At 41.7% G+C, this 15247-nt stretch overlaps 1 protein-coding gene across 1 annotated transcript in view; it reads right to left on the bottom strand.

Annotated features, from left to right (window-relative positions):
- Positions 1–1266: 1266 nt before the first annotated feature.
- Positions 1267–15247, bottom strand: part of LOC121292311 (cytosolic phospholipase A2 zeta-like) — a 128664-nt gene continuing 114683 nt past the window's right edge. Inside the window, exons 13-19 of the mRNA XM_041214162.1 lie at positions 14519–14633; positions 13022–13159; positions 11341–11448; positions 6371–6556; positions 3630–3796; positions 2194–2380; positions 1267–1540 (exon numbers count right to left, since the gene is read on the bottom strand). Coding sequence (XP_041070096.1) covers positions 1341–1540; positions 2194–2380; positions 3630–3796; positions 6371–6556; positions 11341–11448; positions 13022–13159; positions 14519–14633 — 1101 coding nt within the window. The 3' untranslated portion in view covers positions 1267–1340. The remainder of the gene's footprint in view (positions 1541–2193; positions 2381–3629; positions 3797–6370; positions 6557–11340; positions 11449–13021; positions 13160–14518; positions 14634–15247) is intronic.

The raw sequence follows: 15247 nt of genomic DNA, 5'->3' as shown, positions 1-15247 counted from the left end.
TACACCTGCATGCTAACTTTGTGATTCATGTATATGAACACCCAGATCCCTCTGTACTGTGGCATTCTGTAGCCTCGCTCCATTTAAATAATACTTTGTTTTTCTATTCTTCCTACAAAAGTGGATAACCTCACATTTTACTTCATTTGTCACATTTTTGCCCAGTCACTTAAGTTACCTAAATCCCTTTGTATTCTCCTCACAACTTGCTTTCCCACCTACCTTTGTATCATCAGAAAATATGGCTACAATACAATCTGTCCCTTCATCCAAGTCATTTAATATAGATTCAAAATAGTTGAGGCCTCAGCACTGATCCACTAGTTATAGTTTGCCAACCTGAAAATTACGCATTTATCCCAACTCACTGCTTCCCGTTAGTTAGCCAATCCCAGAATTAATGTATTAAAATAATTCAATGAATTTTACATTTTATAAAAAAGGAATTGGGTTTTGCTCAGTAGAAGGTGCTCCCAGAGTTGATTAACAAGAGAAACAGCAGTTCTTCATTTTTGTGTTCAGTAAATCATGAATGCTGATTGACAATTCATTTAAAGATTGTAATTTAAACATAAGTTGCAGTAATATGCTGAACTGAGAATTTAAGCATACAGTAATTTTTCTCTATAGATAATGGGAAAATTTGGCTGATTAGTTTGTTTTCATTTCTACTATTCAGAACAGAGTGTTGCAATAGTTGCCTACAGACACACACACAAGTACACGAATGGTTTAAACATGAATTACACAAGCTAAACAACAGCTTTTTTATATAATACTGTTATTTGGTTGTAATGAATTGGAAGGAGCAAAGGCTGAGAGCAGTGGGGAGATCAGAATACAGAAGTAAAATTCTGCAGATGCTGGAAATCTGAAATAAAAATGTGCTGGAAATGCTTAACAAGCCAGGGAGCATCTGTAGAAACAGAAATGGAGTTAAATGTTTTAGGTCAATGACCTTTTACCACAGGTCAGATTGCTTGGGCACTGACACAATTTGATGCTCTCTGCTCGGGTGTGTATTAAGTTGTAAATCCTGGAAATGCAATTGTGGGGAGTTGCTTTTCCACCAGAGGGTTAAACAAGAACACTAGAGGGAGACTCCTGAGTCACAGCTCTGCATTTGCCGGTGGCCTGTTCAGAGCAGCACTGATTAAGGCTCAAGATAGATGACTCTTGACCTTCCTACTCTACTGTAAGGCAACCCAAGGAATCAATCAATGAGGAGACAAATGGCTGATTTAGCTTGAAATAGACCAAAAACTAGATGAAGAGGAAAGAGCAAGGATTATTCCACAGTTCAGTATTCATGTCAGTAACCCTTCCAGAATCGATGTGGCTTAACTCTTCTTAGCTAATACCTTCTTCAAGCTCATCAGAATGATGTCTTTATTGTTCAGTACGTTGTAGCAATTCAGATCAACCAGCTTATCAAAATCATTAGGGGTATATGTAAAGTTCAACGTGCTGTATGGTGATTGCTCAGCTTCCAGGACAAAACTGGAGTTGATTTTATCTTCCTCAGATGTACGTTCAACACCTGCAATAGATACAGACAGCAGTGACTGACAAAGCACTGCTCAGACTCTTTACGTCTAATAACTTGCATTTATATGTTGATGATCAACATAGTAATACATCCCAAAACATTTCACAGAGAAGAAAATAAAGATTGAACAGCAGCTGAAGGGTTTTAAGGGCAATTTGGATATGCTGCTTTCAACAAGTTTTTTGCGTAACTTAGGAGCCAAGGAGGTTGTTGAAAAATTTGAAGCAGGAACTGACAAAAGCATGAATAAGGATTTCAGTGAAGGGAGAGTGATATAAAGATGATAGGAGAGCTAGCTGATTATTAGGAGAGAAAAGGAAGGTTGGAGGTAGCACAATAGGTGGAGAAAATTGGTTGAATTTTGATTCAGTTTTAAAAGATTAGCTGGGGGCCACCTGAAGAAAGAGAGCCAGCCACTTATATCTGTCCTTTAGGTTTAGGAATGGTGGTTAGGTGATTTGAGGAAATGAGCTAGGAGGGAATTAGCTTCATGGGATTTAGGCAATTAAATAAACCAATAACTGGATGAAGGCAGTTAAGTTAATCTTTTAGATGAAAAAAAGAATATCCTTATCACTTATCTGCCATTCTTTATACCTCAAAGTAGTTTTTTACTGCTCTATGTACTGGGCACAATCCCTCACCTGGAGATTTGTAATCCTTGAATGTGGCATTTGTGAGAGGGAAGTGAATTACTATGGGAATATCGGAATTATTTTCATCCATGAAGACATAGCATTCCTGTAGGCTGTTCTCAAGTACGTCTGCCACATCTATCTTTGGGAAGGGGACATTATGTTTTGTACAGTATTCCTCAGTCGTCTTCAGAACCTGGTTGGAAGGGGGAAGAAAGAAAGGAGAAAAACAAAATTTAACCTAATTACACGGTAATGTCTCTCAACAATCAACTTTGGGACATAACTGAAAAATGTATGGCTTTCAAATATACTTTTCTGTAAAGTTATTTATATTTTGGCTACTGGGCAGAACATTTCTATTAATGTGTTTAACCTGTAGACTACCGACAGCTCCGAGAAATTTTCTGGCCTCCCTGTGTGAATCAAATAAGTTTGCAGCTGACTGGTTTCTCCTCCCCCCAACTAGTTAGAGTAACAAAGGCATTGAACCATGGAAGGTGTTCATTCGATGATTTGAGACAACTTTCTATGACATTCTACATACAATCTAAACCTTGTTGACTAGTTTTCTTGCAGCCTTCCACCTATCCATGGATAATATAAGAACAGCCTAGACTTCTGGCCAATATTTAATGTCATGCTCTTGATAAGGAAGGATTAATTATTGATCAGTAACCCATACCTTTCCAATGGTTTGACTCTTACTTGGATATGACTATTCAGCACCGCATTTGCCTTTATTTCTCCATTGGGATAGAACCAAGGGTATTTTAAATAAAGAAGTTTTTAGCTAATTTCATAGAAGTTTGACTTTGGATAAGTCTGTTGCCAGAAACTGGCTACAGAGCGATGCGTTTACATAGTTGGTATAGATGAAACATGAGATAATTAAAGCATGCCCTGTCCAGGATAGTGGTCATCAGAGCAATCCTCGACTACACCAAATATTACTGTGGGGTCCTGGATAAGGAGGACATTTGTGTTACAAGTATAGATTTGCAGGATCTTCTGTGATGAGATGAGAATAAATAAAGAACAATGTTGGGGATGTATGGTTTTCAATAACTATATTTTAAAATTTATTCTGTGATGTAGTGAACCTCAGCAATTGAGTATTTATTGCTCATCCCTTGTTACCATGCAGTGTGGGATTGCAGTTAGACCAAGCAGGCTGAATAGCCATAGTCAACCAGATGGATTCTTATGACTACCTGGCAACTTTCATAGTCATTTTATAGTGTCAGCCACAAATGATCAGATTTATTGAATTCAATTTTATGATTTGCCCTCGTATGATTTAAACTCATGACCTCGGAGTTGATTGTTCACTACCATAACCATTACATCAGCATACATGGTACGACACAGAAATAAACAAGACACAGATTAAAAAGTCACACAAATATGTTCTCGTGGTACTTTGTACAGGTCCCTCTCCTCACCCTGAATGGTGATCCCCGACTAAAACTAAAAGACAGGATGACATCGACGCATCTCGGTGATCGCAAGGCAAGGGGAAATGCCGAATTATTTGAGAATCCAGCATCAACCAAGTACAGCTGATTTATCATTGGTGTCAGATGGTTTGGAGAGGAGTCCAGATGTTCAGCTAAAAGATTTTTCATAAAGGCATAAATTAAAAGAACTGGCAATTGAAAAGAACTAACAAAATAAAATTAATGCCAACATGTCAAAACTTGCTGCATCAGACAACAAGTACCAGAAACTAGGTGTGTAATTTCAAAAAGGTTAACTAAAAGAATTTGAGGGAGCAGCTTAAATAACGTGATATAGAAGGGGTTGTTCAACATTTCAGAGGTGAGGTAGATCTTCTCTAAAGGTATAACACTATGCTGAACATACAGGCTAATGACAGACATGATATCAGCAGGCAAAACTAAATAATCAACAATCTAAATGAACTATAGGGTCATTTACAGCACAAAAGGAGGCCTTTTCGCACACTGAATTTACACTGGGTCCCTGCAGAGCAACCTAGTCAGTCCCACTCCCCTGCTCGATCCCCGTAGTGCTGTGAGTTTATTTCCTTCAAGTGCCCATCCAATTTCCTTTTCAAATCATTGAATGTTTCCACTTCTATCATCCCCGTGGGCAGCGAGTTCCAGTTCATTACCACTCGCTGCTTAAAAAAGTTCTTCCTCACATTCCCCTGCATCTCTTGCCCAAAATCTTAAATCTGTGTCCCCTAGTCCTTGTATCAATCAGCTAATCACAAAATCACAGTGCAGAAGAGAACCTTCGGCCCATTGAGTCTGCACCGACACGTGAGAAACACCTGACCTACCTACCTAATCCCATTTACCAGCACTTGGCCCATAGCCTTGAATGTTATGACGTGCCAAGTGCTCATCCAGGTACTTTTTAAAGGACGTGAGGCAACCTGCCTCCACCACCTTCAGGCAGCGCATTCCAGACCATCACCACCCTCTGGGTAAAAAAGTTTTTCCTCACATCCCCCCTAAACCTCCTGCTCCTCACCTTGAACTTGTGGCCCCTCATGACTGACCCTTCAACTAAGGGGAACAGCTGCTCCCTATCCACCCTGTCCATGCCCCTCATAAGCTTGTACACCTCAATCAGGTCGCCCCTCAGTCTTCTCTGCTCCAATGAAACAACCCAAGTCCATCCAACCTCTCTTCATAACTTAAATGTTTCATCCCAGGCAACATCCTGGTGAATCTCCTCTGCAACCCCTCCAGTGCAACCACATCCTTCCTATAATATAGCAACCAGAACTGCACACAGTACTCCAGCTATGGCCTCACTAAGGTTCTATACAACTCCAACATGACCTCCCTACTTTTGTAATCTATGCCTCGATTGATAAAGGCAAGTGTCCAATATGCCTTTTTCATCACCCCACTAACATGCCCCTCTGCCTTCAGAGATCTATGGACACACACGCCAAGGTCCCTTTGTTTCTTAGAACTTCCTAGTGTTACGCCGTTCATTGAATACCTCCTTGTCAAATTACTCCTTCCAAAGTGTATCACCTCTCACTTTTCAGGGTTAAATTCCATCTGTCACTTATCCGCCCATTTGACCATCCCATCTATATCTTCCTGTAGCCCAAGACACAACCTCACTGTAAACCACCTGGCCAATCTTTGTGTCATCCGCAAACTTACTAATCCTACCCCCTACATAGACATCTATGTCTTTTATATAAATGACAATTAATAGGGGACCAACACAGATCCCTGTGGTACACTGGCTTCCAGTCACTATAGCAAATGATGGTTGGATTCTCTCTTGTTGGAGATGGTTATTGCCTGGCACTTGTGTGATGTGAATGTTACTTGCCACTTGTCAGCCCCAGCCTGGATATTGTCTAGGTCTTGCTGCATTTGGACATGGACTGCTTCAGTATTTGAGGAGTTGCGAATGGTGCTGAATATTGTGCAACAATCAGCAAATATGCCCACTTCTAACCTTATGATGGAAAGAAGATCATTGATGAAGCAGCTAAAGATGGCTGGGCCTAGGATACTACTGTGAGGAACTCCTGCAGTGATGTCTTGGAACTGAGATGATTGACCTCCAAGAACCACAACCATCTTCCTTTGTGCTAGGTGTGACTCAAACCAGTGGAGAATTTCCCCCCTGATTCCCAATGACTCCAGTTTTGCTAGGGCCTCTTGATGCCACACTCGGTCAAACGCTGCCTTGATGTCAAGGGCAGTCACTTCCATCTCATTTGGTGACAATACTTCAGCCTAAACAGCACTTTGGAAAAGTTTATCATACCTGCCTTGATTTTGTACTCTATGCCTTTATTTATAAAAGCAAGGATCTCATATGCCTTTTTAAAACAATCTTCTCAACTTGTACTGCCACCTTCAAAGTTTTATGTACAGAAACCATCAGTTATCTCCTCCGCCAGTTCTATTTCTCTCTTCTCTGGTTAAAAGGGATGAGCATCAAAGATAATTTGGAAATAGAAAGCTAATTTAAAAGTAAAACCCCCAGGAATGGCTACCTTATGGGTTGTTGTGGGGACCTGACTTGTGGTGTCACAGATTGGCTAATGTTGGACTCTGAATGGTTAGCAGCATCATACAGTTAGCTTGTATCAATACTGGAGCATTATTAAAAAATATTGCAGAATTATAAACATACAGACACAAAACTTGTCAGACAGATAGACAGACAGATGGAGTACTTAGCCCATGCAAGAAGTAGTGGTTATCCTCATACATCCGATGTAGAAAGAGGCCACGGAGGAAGTTGCAGCTCTCTGACCCTGTCAGGCGTGACGCAAATAAATTTTTTACTAAACTGTCCAGCATGCCAGCTGGAATGATTGTCCTCATTTGAGGTTGTTGTAGATTTGATTCTGAATGCTTATCTGTAACAGCAACATAACAGCACATCACTTTCAGATCAGAACAGGGAGACCAGCTTTTATCACAAATGTGAAACATAGTGGTACAAACTACTTCAGCAAATGTAACTATAATGTACAGGGCATTAAAAGTTATTCATTGTACAGATTCAGTAAAAGCTTGTAAGTTGTACTGAATTGAAGGGTTCAAATGATGAAGACAGGTTGAGAAGGACAAGGAGGGAAAGTTTACCTTTGTCACAGTCACATAAGATGTCATTTGACAAGAGATGTTTTGGTACTGTGGCAGGGGCAGGAACCTGACTGGAGGGGAATCAAACATGTAGTTTTGAGAATGATAGGCACAGATTTGTGATGCAATAACATATTCAAGGATTTTGGAGAAAAGAGACGTATTTCTCAAGGACAGGGGAATCAAAGATGGTTATTTGAGGCACTGGTAATGACAGCAGATATGAAGGGGAGAGGAACAGAGTGAACTGTTAACAATATTAACAAGTTAACAACTGTTAACAAGAGAGCAGTTGATTGGTGATTTGGATTGGTGAGTATTTCTAGTCTTTGGTTTAAAATTAAGGTCTATAGTTAGTGTTTAGATCCCTCGTCTTTATTTCCTCTCAAAAATAGCTTGTTAAGTATAAGATCGATACTGGTGTGAATAATTAATTTCAATAAAGTATAAAGAGCAGGGATACTAGAATAATTAATTAATAAATAAGATAGTGATGGCAGGACAGGTGATGTGTCACTGCTGCAGCATGTGGGAGCTGCTGGACACCAAGGTGATCCGAAGCAAATGCATCTGTAGTACGTGTTTGCAGCTCAAGGAACTTCAGATCTGAGTTGAGGAGCTGGAGTCTGAGCTGCAGACATTGCGCCACATCAGGGAGGGGGATAGTTACCTGGACACTTTGCTCCAGGAGGTGGTCACATCCCACAGGTTAGATAATTTTAATTTGGTCTGTGATCAGGGACAGGAGGGTGTAACTACAGGTGAGGCAGGTATGGGGATCCAGCAAGTAACGTTCAAGGAGCCTCAGCCCTTGAAATTGTCCAACTGTTACGAGGTTCTTACAAGCTGTGTGGATGAGAGCAGGGACTGCAAGGAGAACAAACTGACCATGGCACCGTGTACAGGGAGCCATTCAAGTGGGGGGGAGGAAATAGGAACATAGTAGTGGTAGGGGACAGTATAATTAGGGGATAGATACTGTTCTCTGCAGCTGTGAGCGTGAGTCCCGAAGGCTATGTTGCCTGCCCGGTGCCAGGGTTAAGGACGTCTCCTCAGGGCTGAAGGGGAACCTGGAATGGGAGGGGAGGGATCCAGTTGCTGTTGTCGTCCACGTTGGTACCAATGACATTGATAGGACTAGAAAGGAAATTCTGCTGAAAGAATTTGAACAGTTGGGAGCTAAATTAAAAAAGCAGAATCTCCAAGGTAATAATCTCAGGATTACTACCTGGTAAATAAAGTCAAGGAGTTAAATGCGTGTCTCAAAGACTGGTATGGGAAGAATGGATTTCAGTTCATAGGGCACTGGCATCAGTACTAAGGTAGAAGGGAGCTGATCCGGTGGGACGGGCTTTACTTGAACCATGCTGGGACCAGTGTCCTGACGAATTGAATAACTAGGGCTGCAGAGAGAGCTTTAAACTAAATAGAGTGGGGGGAGGGTTCTGGAGAGGGGATAAGTAGGCTTACAAGGCAAAAGGATATGGTGGCCTTGCAGGGCAGCTACTTAGGTAATGATACCCAGAGTGTGACAGGAAGGGACAGTGTACAAACATAAAAAAAAAGGAAACAAATAGTGTCAAAGAGGGAAAAATGGTAAAAAGCCAAGATCAATGGCTCTTTACTTAAATGCATGTAGTATTTGGAACAAAATAAATGAATTAACAGCACAAATACAGATTAATGGGTATGATCTTATAGCCATTACAGAGACATGTTACAAGGAGGTCAAAGCTGAGAACTAAATATTCAGGGGTATGTGACTTTTCGAAAGGATAGGCAGGAAGGAAAGGGTGGTGGGGTAGCTTTGTTAGTATGAGATGGAATAAGTATGATACCAAGATATGATCTTGGATCAGAAGATGCAGAATCCATATGGGTGGAGGTAAGAAATAACAAGGGGAAGATGACACTAGTGGTAGGCTGGGGAAATAATAATGGGGAAATCAGGAAATGGCAGAGGAGTTGAATAAATACTTTGCTTCAGTCTTCATGGTAGAAGATACTAACAGCATACCAAAAATACTAAATAAACATGGGGCAAAAGGTGGGGAGGAAATAAATATAATAACCATTCGAGAAAAAGTACTAGGGTAACTAACGGGGTTAAAGGCCGATAAGTCACCTGGACCTGATGGGTTGCATCCTAGGATATTAAAAGAAATAGCTGCAGAGATAGTGGATGCACTGGCAGAGTCCTTAGATTCTGGAATAGTCCCAGAGGTTTGGAAAACTGCCCATGTAACACCCTTATTCAAAAAGGGAGGGAGACAAAAAACAGGTAACTCTAGGCCAGTTAGCTTAACATCTGTCATTGGGAAAATGCTTGAGTCTATTATAAAGGATGTAATAGCAGAGCATTTAGAAATGAATAACCTTACCAAGCAGAGTCAGCATAGTTTCATTAAGGGGAATCATGCCTGACAAATTTATTTGAATTCGTTGAGGAGGTAACAAGCAGGATTGATAAAGGGGAACCAGTAGATGTAATATATTTGGATTTCCAAAAGGCGTTCGATAAGGTACCACACATAAGACTACATAATAAGATAACAGCCCATGGTGTTGGAGGTAGTATGTCAGCATGGACAGAGGACTGGCTAATAGAAGACAGAGTTGAAATTTTGGGGGCATTTTCAGGATGGCAACCTGTAACTAGTGGAGTGCCACAGGGATCAGTGCTGGGGCTACAATTATTTACAATATATATTAATGACTTGGATGAGGGAAATGAATGTACTATCGCCAAGTTTGCGGATGACACAAAAATAGGTGGGAAGGCAAGTGGTGAAGTTGACACAAAGACTCTACAGAGGGATAAAGACAGGTTAAGTGAGTGGGCAAAAACGTAGCTGATGGAATATAATGTGAGAAAGTGTGAGGTTACGTACTTTGGCGGGAAGAATAGAGGAGCTGCATATTACTTAAATGGAGAAAGACTGAAGAAAGCTGCAGCACAGAGGGATTTGGGGGTCCTCATGCGTGAATCCCAAAAAGCTAGCATACAAGTTCAGCAGGTAATAGGTAAGGCAAATGGAATGTTGGCCTTTATTTCAAAGGGAGCGGAGTATAAAAATAGGAAAGTCTTCTAAAGCTAGACAAGGCACTAGTTAGGCCACACCTAGAATACGGTAAACAGTTTTGGTCCCCTTATCTAAGGAAAGATATATTGGCATTGGAGGCAGTCCAGAGAAGGTTCACTAGGTTGACCTTGGGGATGGAGGGATTTTCTTATGAGGGGCAGTTGGGCCTGTACTCAGTGGAGTTTAGAAGAATGAGAGGCGACCTTCTTGAAACATCTAAGATTATTAGGGGGCTTGACAGGATAGATGCTGAGAGGTTATTTCCCCTTGTGGAAGAGTCTAGGACCAGAGGACATAATCTCAGAGCAAGGGGGCGCTCATTTAGAACAGAGATGAGGAAGAATTTCTTCTCTTAGAGAGTAGTCAATCTGTGGAATTTTTTACCACAGAAGGCTGTAGAGGCTGGATCACTGAGTATATTCAATGCTGAGATGGACAGATTTTTAATCAGTATGGGAATCGAGGGTTATGGGGAAAAGGCAGGAAAGCGGAGTTGAGGATTATCAGTTCAGCCACGATCTCTTTGAATGGAGGAGCAGACTTGATGGGCTGAATGGCCTACTTCTGCTCCTATGTTTTATGGTCTTAGTGCCTTAATATTAACCAAGGGAAATGGGGCCAGTTGGGAAGGTCATTGGTCAACAGTTTAGTGGGAACAGAATTGTTGGAGAAGCAGGTGAGTCTCATAGACAAGATGAGCCCAGAAAGGACATAGGGAATGATAGGAGAGAAAAATACAACTTCAGAGCTAGGGCAGGGGTGAATGTTTGGTTTGTTGGGCTAGAGGGAAGGGAAAGAGGTGGCAGAGGTAACTGAATAGATGGTCTGAATTTTAGTGACAAGTCCATGATCTCCTTGCACCGTCATAGACTGGTTAGAATTATAGAATGGTTACAGCGCAGGAGGCCATTCGGCCTGCCGTGTCTATGTCAGCTCTCTGCAAGAGTAATTTACCTAGCACCACTCAACCATCCTTCCCTCGCAGCCCTGCAAATTTCTCCTGTTCAATTAATGATCCAATTATTGTTGGAGGTGAGGGTGGAGCTAGGGAGCAGGGGTAAAGGGTTGCAGTGGGTAAGAAAGACCAGGGTTTATCCTTGCATTTTAGGTTGATCCTAGACTAATGAGCAGTTTTGGCTGAGGAGAACAGGACCTGATGGCACTTTACTTGACCCAGCCAAAACTAGCAATGAAGGTCTAAACCAGCTGTCCATCATAAATGCTCAAGTCTGAGCCCACTGGACTTAAGGGAGCTGAAGACAGATGGGGGCTGTACCAGGGTGAGAAGGGGTAAGAGTTTTATGAGGAAAAAGGACACCAAAGGCATCCCAATCAATCATAAGTCTTATGGCTTATGAGCCATTTGTGTCAAAGAAAGACTTGCTGCATCTCAGACATTAATTCTGTGCAAATGGCAGGAATGGGCAGGAAATTATTGGCTTTTGTTATAAAACAAAGAGACAAATTGGTACCTGTTATCCTGATAGCATCCTGTAAGCTCTGCATCCAGGTGTTGGAGGTGCCGATCATCTCCCTCAGGATCTCCTCCAGGTTTGCTGCAAATGCACTACCCCACTGGCCTGCACAGGAATGAGTATGATCATTTTCATTGTTTCCCTTTTTCCAGTTGCTTAGATCCTCCACCTCCAGCAAGGGTGAAGAATTCTCCCTCCCCCACTGAGAGGGAAGATTAACCCCCATCCCGAGGATGCAGAAACCATCCCAACCTCCCAGCAAGGGTGCATAATCACTTGAGAATCCACACCTTCCCCCAGAATGCAGACTTACCTCCACAAGAGTGTAGAAACCTAACTAACTCAGCCCGAGTGAAGTACAGGGTGCAGACCTCCCACTATTCCAAGGGTCCAAGTACAAGCAGTGGTGCAATACACCATCTGGGGACTTACTCAAGCAGCCATTCTTCATCAGTGAAATTGCCAGTATGTGTGAACAAACCTCACACTCTCAGTCTGGGCATTGGATACTGATCAGGATTGACAACCTTGAATGTATTTCTCTACCACACTCCTCCCCCACACCAAACATTGCTCCAGGGGCACCCAACTCCAATTTTATCTCCCCTAATCTTGCCTAAAATCAGCTAACACAACACAAATCAAGTAAATATTAATCTATATACAAAGCAATATAAATACAAATTATTTCCCCAGAGCAGTCATTACTCCCCATGGGGAATTTGGGCCCATTAAAGACAGGGGGAGATGGTGTCATAGTGGTAATGTCACTGGACTAGTAATCCAGAGGGTCAGTCTAATTCCCTGTGGGAACACAGGTTCAAATCCCACCATAGCAGCTGGTGCAATTTAAATTGAATAAATAAATCTGGAATTGAAAGTTAGTCTCTGTAATGATGACCTTGAAACCATCACTGATTGTTGTAATAACCCATCTCATTCACTCATGCCCTTCAGGGAAAGAAATCTGCTGTCCTTACCTGGTCTGGCCTGCATGTGATGTGAGACCCACAGCAATGTGGTTGACTTTTAACTGATCTCTGAAATGACCTAGCAAGCTATTCAGTTCAAGGGCAATTAAAGATGGACACCAAATGCTGGCCTTAATTGCCAGCAAGCCCACATCCCATGAAAGAATAAAGAAAAAAAAGATGTAAGTGATACCACGATGGATAATAAGGAAACAGCAGGCTTGTTAAACTGATACTTTGCATTGTTTTCACAATAGAAGAAGATGACTAATTTGGAACCTAAAACTGTCAAAAATAAGACACCTATTGGAATTAATATAAGGAAGAAAATGGTAATGGAGAAAATAATGGGACTTAAGATAGACAAATCTCTAGGATCTGGATTGTTTCCTCGCCAGGGTATTAAAAGAAACAGGTGGAGAAATTGTAGATGCCTTTGCCACAGTTTTCTAAAGCTCTCTCAACTGTGCCTTTGGATTAGAGAATTGCAAATGTCACTCTGTTGTTGAAGATAGGAGGGAGAAAACAAGCAACTACAGACCTGTCAGTTTAACAGGCTCAAGGGGTTGACTTCCCTATTTCTGTTCCTATGTTCCTTCTTAACATACTATAGCACATATTTCCCAGAGCAGTCTGTACCCTCAATGTAACTCATAAATACATATGCACTATTATTTTAGGACTTCAGATTTTGTTGTGAATTGTACCTTGTAAGAAGCTGAGTCTTATCTCTGGGCATTTCTTTATCAGGTATCCCATGAAGAACCTGCTTCCAAAATGCTGAATGGGGATGTAAGCTCCATATTTTGGAAGTCCAGCTTCATAAGGAGTGTACTCAAACCATTCTGTGAAAAACAGAAGATTCTGCTTTATGTTGGCTTGTGGTCTTCTTAATAGAATTATTACACCAGATAGCATTCCATATTGAAATGGAAGGACTATTTTCACACAGCTCTGAAGCCATAAAATGATTAGCTCATGAAATAGCACTGGCTAATGTTCCTCGGCAGGATGAGACATCAAGGTGAGGCGAGAACTGCACTCTTTCCACTTTGGTCACTCAGCATCACATACTTCCAGTCATTAACTGCAGAGTAACAGCAACTCTATCCCATAACCAAAAGGCCAATGCGTAGCCCTGTCACATGATGATGCCTACGTAAGAAATCATACTGGAATCGTCTGAACATTATTCAAATGCTGTCAGGGCATTCTTCTGATGAGATGATGGTTAGGCATGTGTATTATGGTATAATCCACCTGCATAGAAAGCTTACAGTGTGCAGTGCACCAACTGCAAACCACCACAACACAAAATGTACATAGCTAATAACTGCATTCTCCCTGCAACATCAATAGGGCTCCCTTAGTATGCATTCTATGTACCCCATGGCAAGAGGCAGTTTCTCCTAGTGAAAATACCCACCCCAACATACCTAAATGAAGCCTCAAACTCCAAACTGACTGGCTCTCAGTTCGAGAGGTACCTGTTGAGTTATAGGGCAGACTTCCTCAAATGTAGAAATTTTGCAGCTATTTAGCTGCAGCAGCAGCACACTCTCCTGTTCAATCTTCCCGAAGACGGCCAATTAAAAACATGCCTCCAGGATCGCTGCCCGATTAAGGTCAGTGGTTGACTTGAGGAGACGGGAGATCGATTCAGCACACCCCATTGCAAGGGTGGTCGGCAGCCTTCACTCTGTCTGCAGTGAGAACGGTCTTGAGGTGAGTACAGCAGGAGTGTCGCAATAGAAGTGCAATCAATCTGATAGGAGCTGCTGCCATTGCATCACCCCCAGCATTATTGGAGACATCAGTCTACAAGACCTCATCATACAATAGCAAGCCTCTGTCAGCTTTGCCATTTTTTGCTGTTAAAGGTTAGTAGGCTTTGAAGTCTCACACCACTCTGACCTCCCACTGTGTAGCTGCCTCCTCTGAGTTGCTGAGGTCTTGACACAGCATGGGCCCAAGTGATGCTGGGAAAATTGCAATGTCTGTGGAAGTCTACAGTTAATTGCCTTATTATCTAATTAAATTGACTTCCCTTACCAGGCACTTGCTGGCATTATTCAGCCCAACCCTGGGAAAAGCAACCAGAGGTGGGAACACATTGGCAAACTGGCCTGGTGCATTTTGCTCCAATTTTGATGCCCCCCTCACCTCCAAAGGCCTGGTAGAAACGCCCACCACAAGAACTGTACCTCCAAAATCTCTAGCGCTGAGGTCTGATCTCACGTTAAGACTGGCGTAGATTGGATATGGGTTCTGTCCCCTCCTCACTGCTCTCTGCTGGTCTGACAGCTTGGTTTTATTCTCCTAAATACAAAGACATTACTTTAAGCATTTCATATACCCTTGCTCATTGAGTATTTAAAACACCTACTGTCTTTGTTGGGTAAAAAACAACAAACATTTTTTATTGGCAGTGAATGCTGCTTTTTGGGGGTATTGAAACACAAGATAGAGTGACACTAGCTTAGCAACAGTTAGAGAGATAGAGATCAACCTTGTAACAGTCAGTGCAAGACCTTGGGAATGAATCTTATAAGTCCAAACAATAACAAAAGAAGGACACTTGGATTTATGTGATTAGTTGACAATGTCGATGGCCTTTGATCCGCATAGGTCAAAGAAAAATGTAAACTTGTGTGCTAAGGATAAGCATGTTCTGGTTTATGCAGAATTTAGCAAGATGTTGCTATATAAGACAATGCTAGCTACAGTTTGATTAGAATAGCCTAAAAGCCATTTTCCCTTGGTTCAAGAGACATAAGCAATACATACCTACATTCAAGTGTGTCCTAGCTGTGAACAATATTCTGTTTGTAAATTACTTTTTATGCTGAAGTTAAAAAGTAAAGTGACAAACTTCAGAACTACTCAAGTGAACAGCAAGATTACATAACCAAGGCCAGACAAAAGCAAAGCTT

The sequence above is a fragment of the Carcharodon carcharias genome, chromosome 20 (genome assembly GCF_017639515.1).
Source record: "Carcharodon carcharias isolate sCarCar2 chromosome 20, sCarCar2.pri, whole genome shotgun sequence".
Classification (NCBI taxonomy): Eukaryota; Metazoa; Chordata; class Chondrichthyes; order Lamniformes; family Lamnidae; genus Carcharodon; species Carcharodon carcharias.
This window is presented reverse-complemented; position numbering and strand designations above follow the sequence as displayed.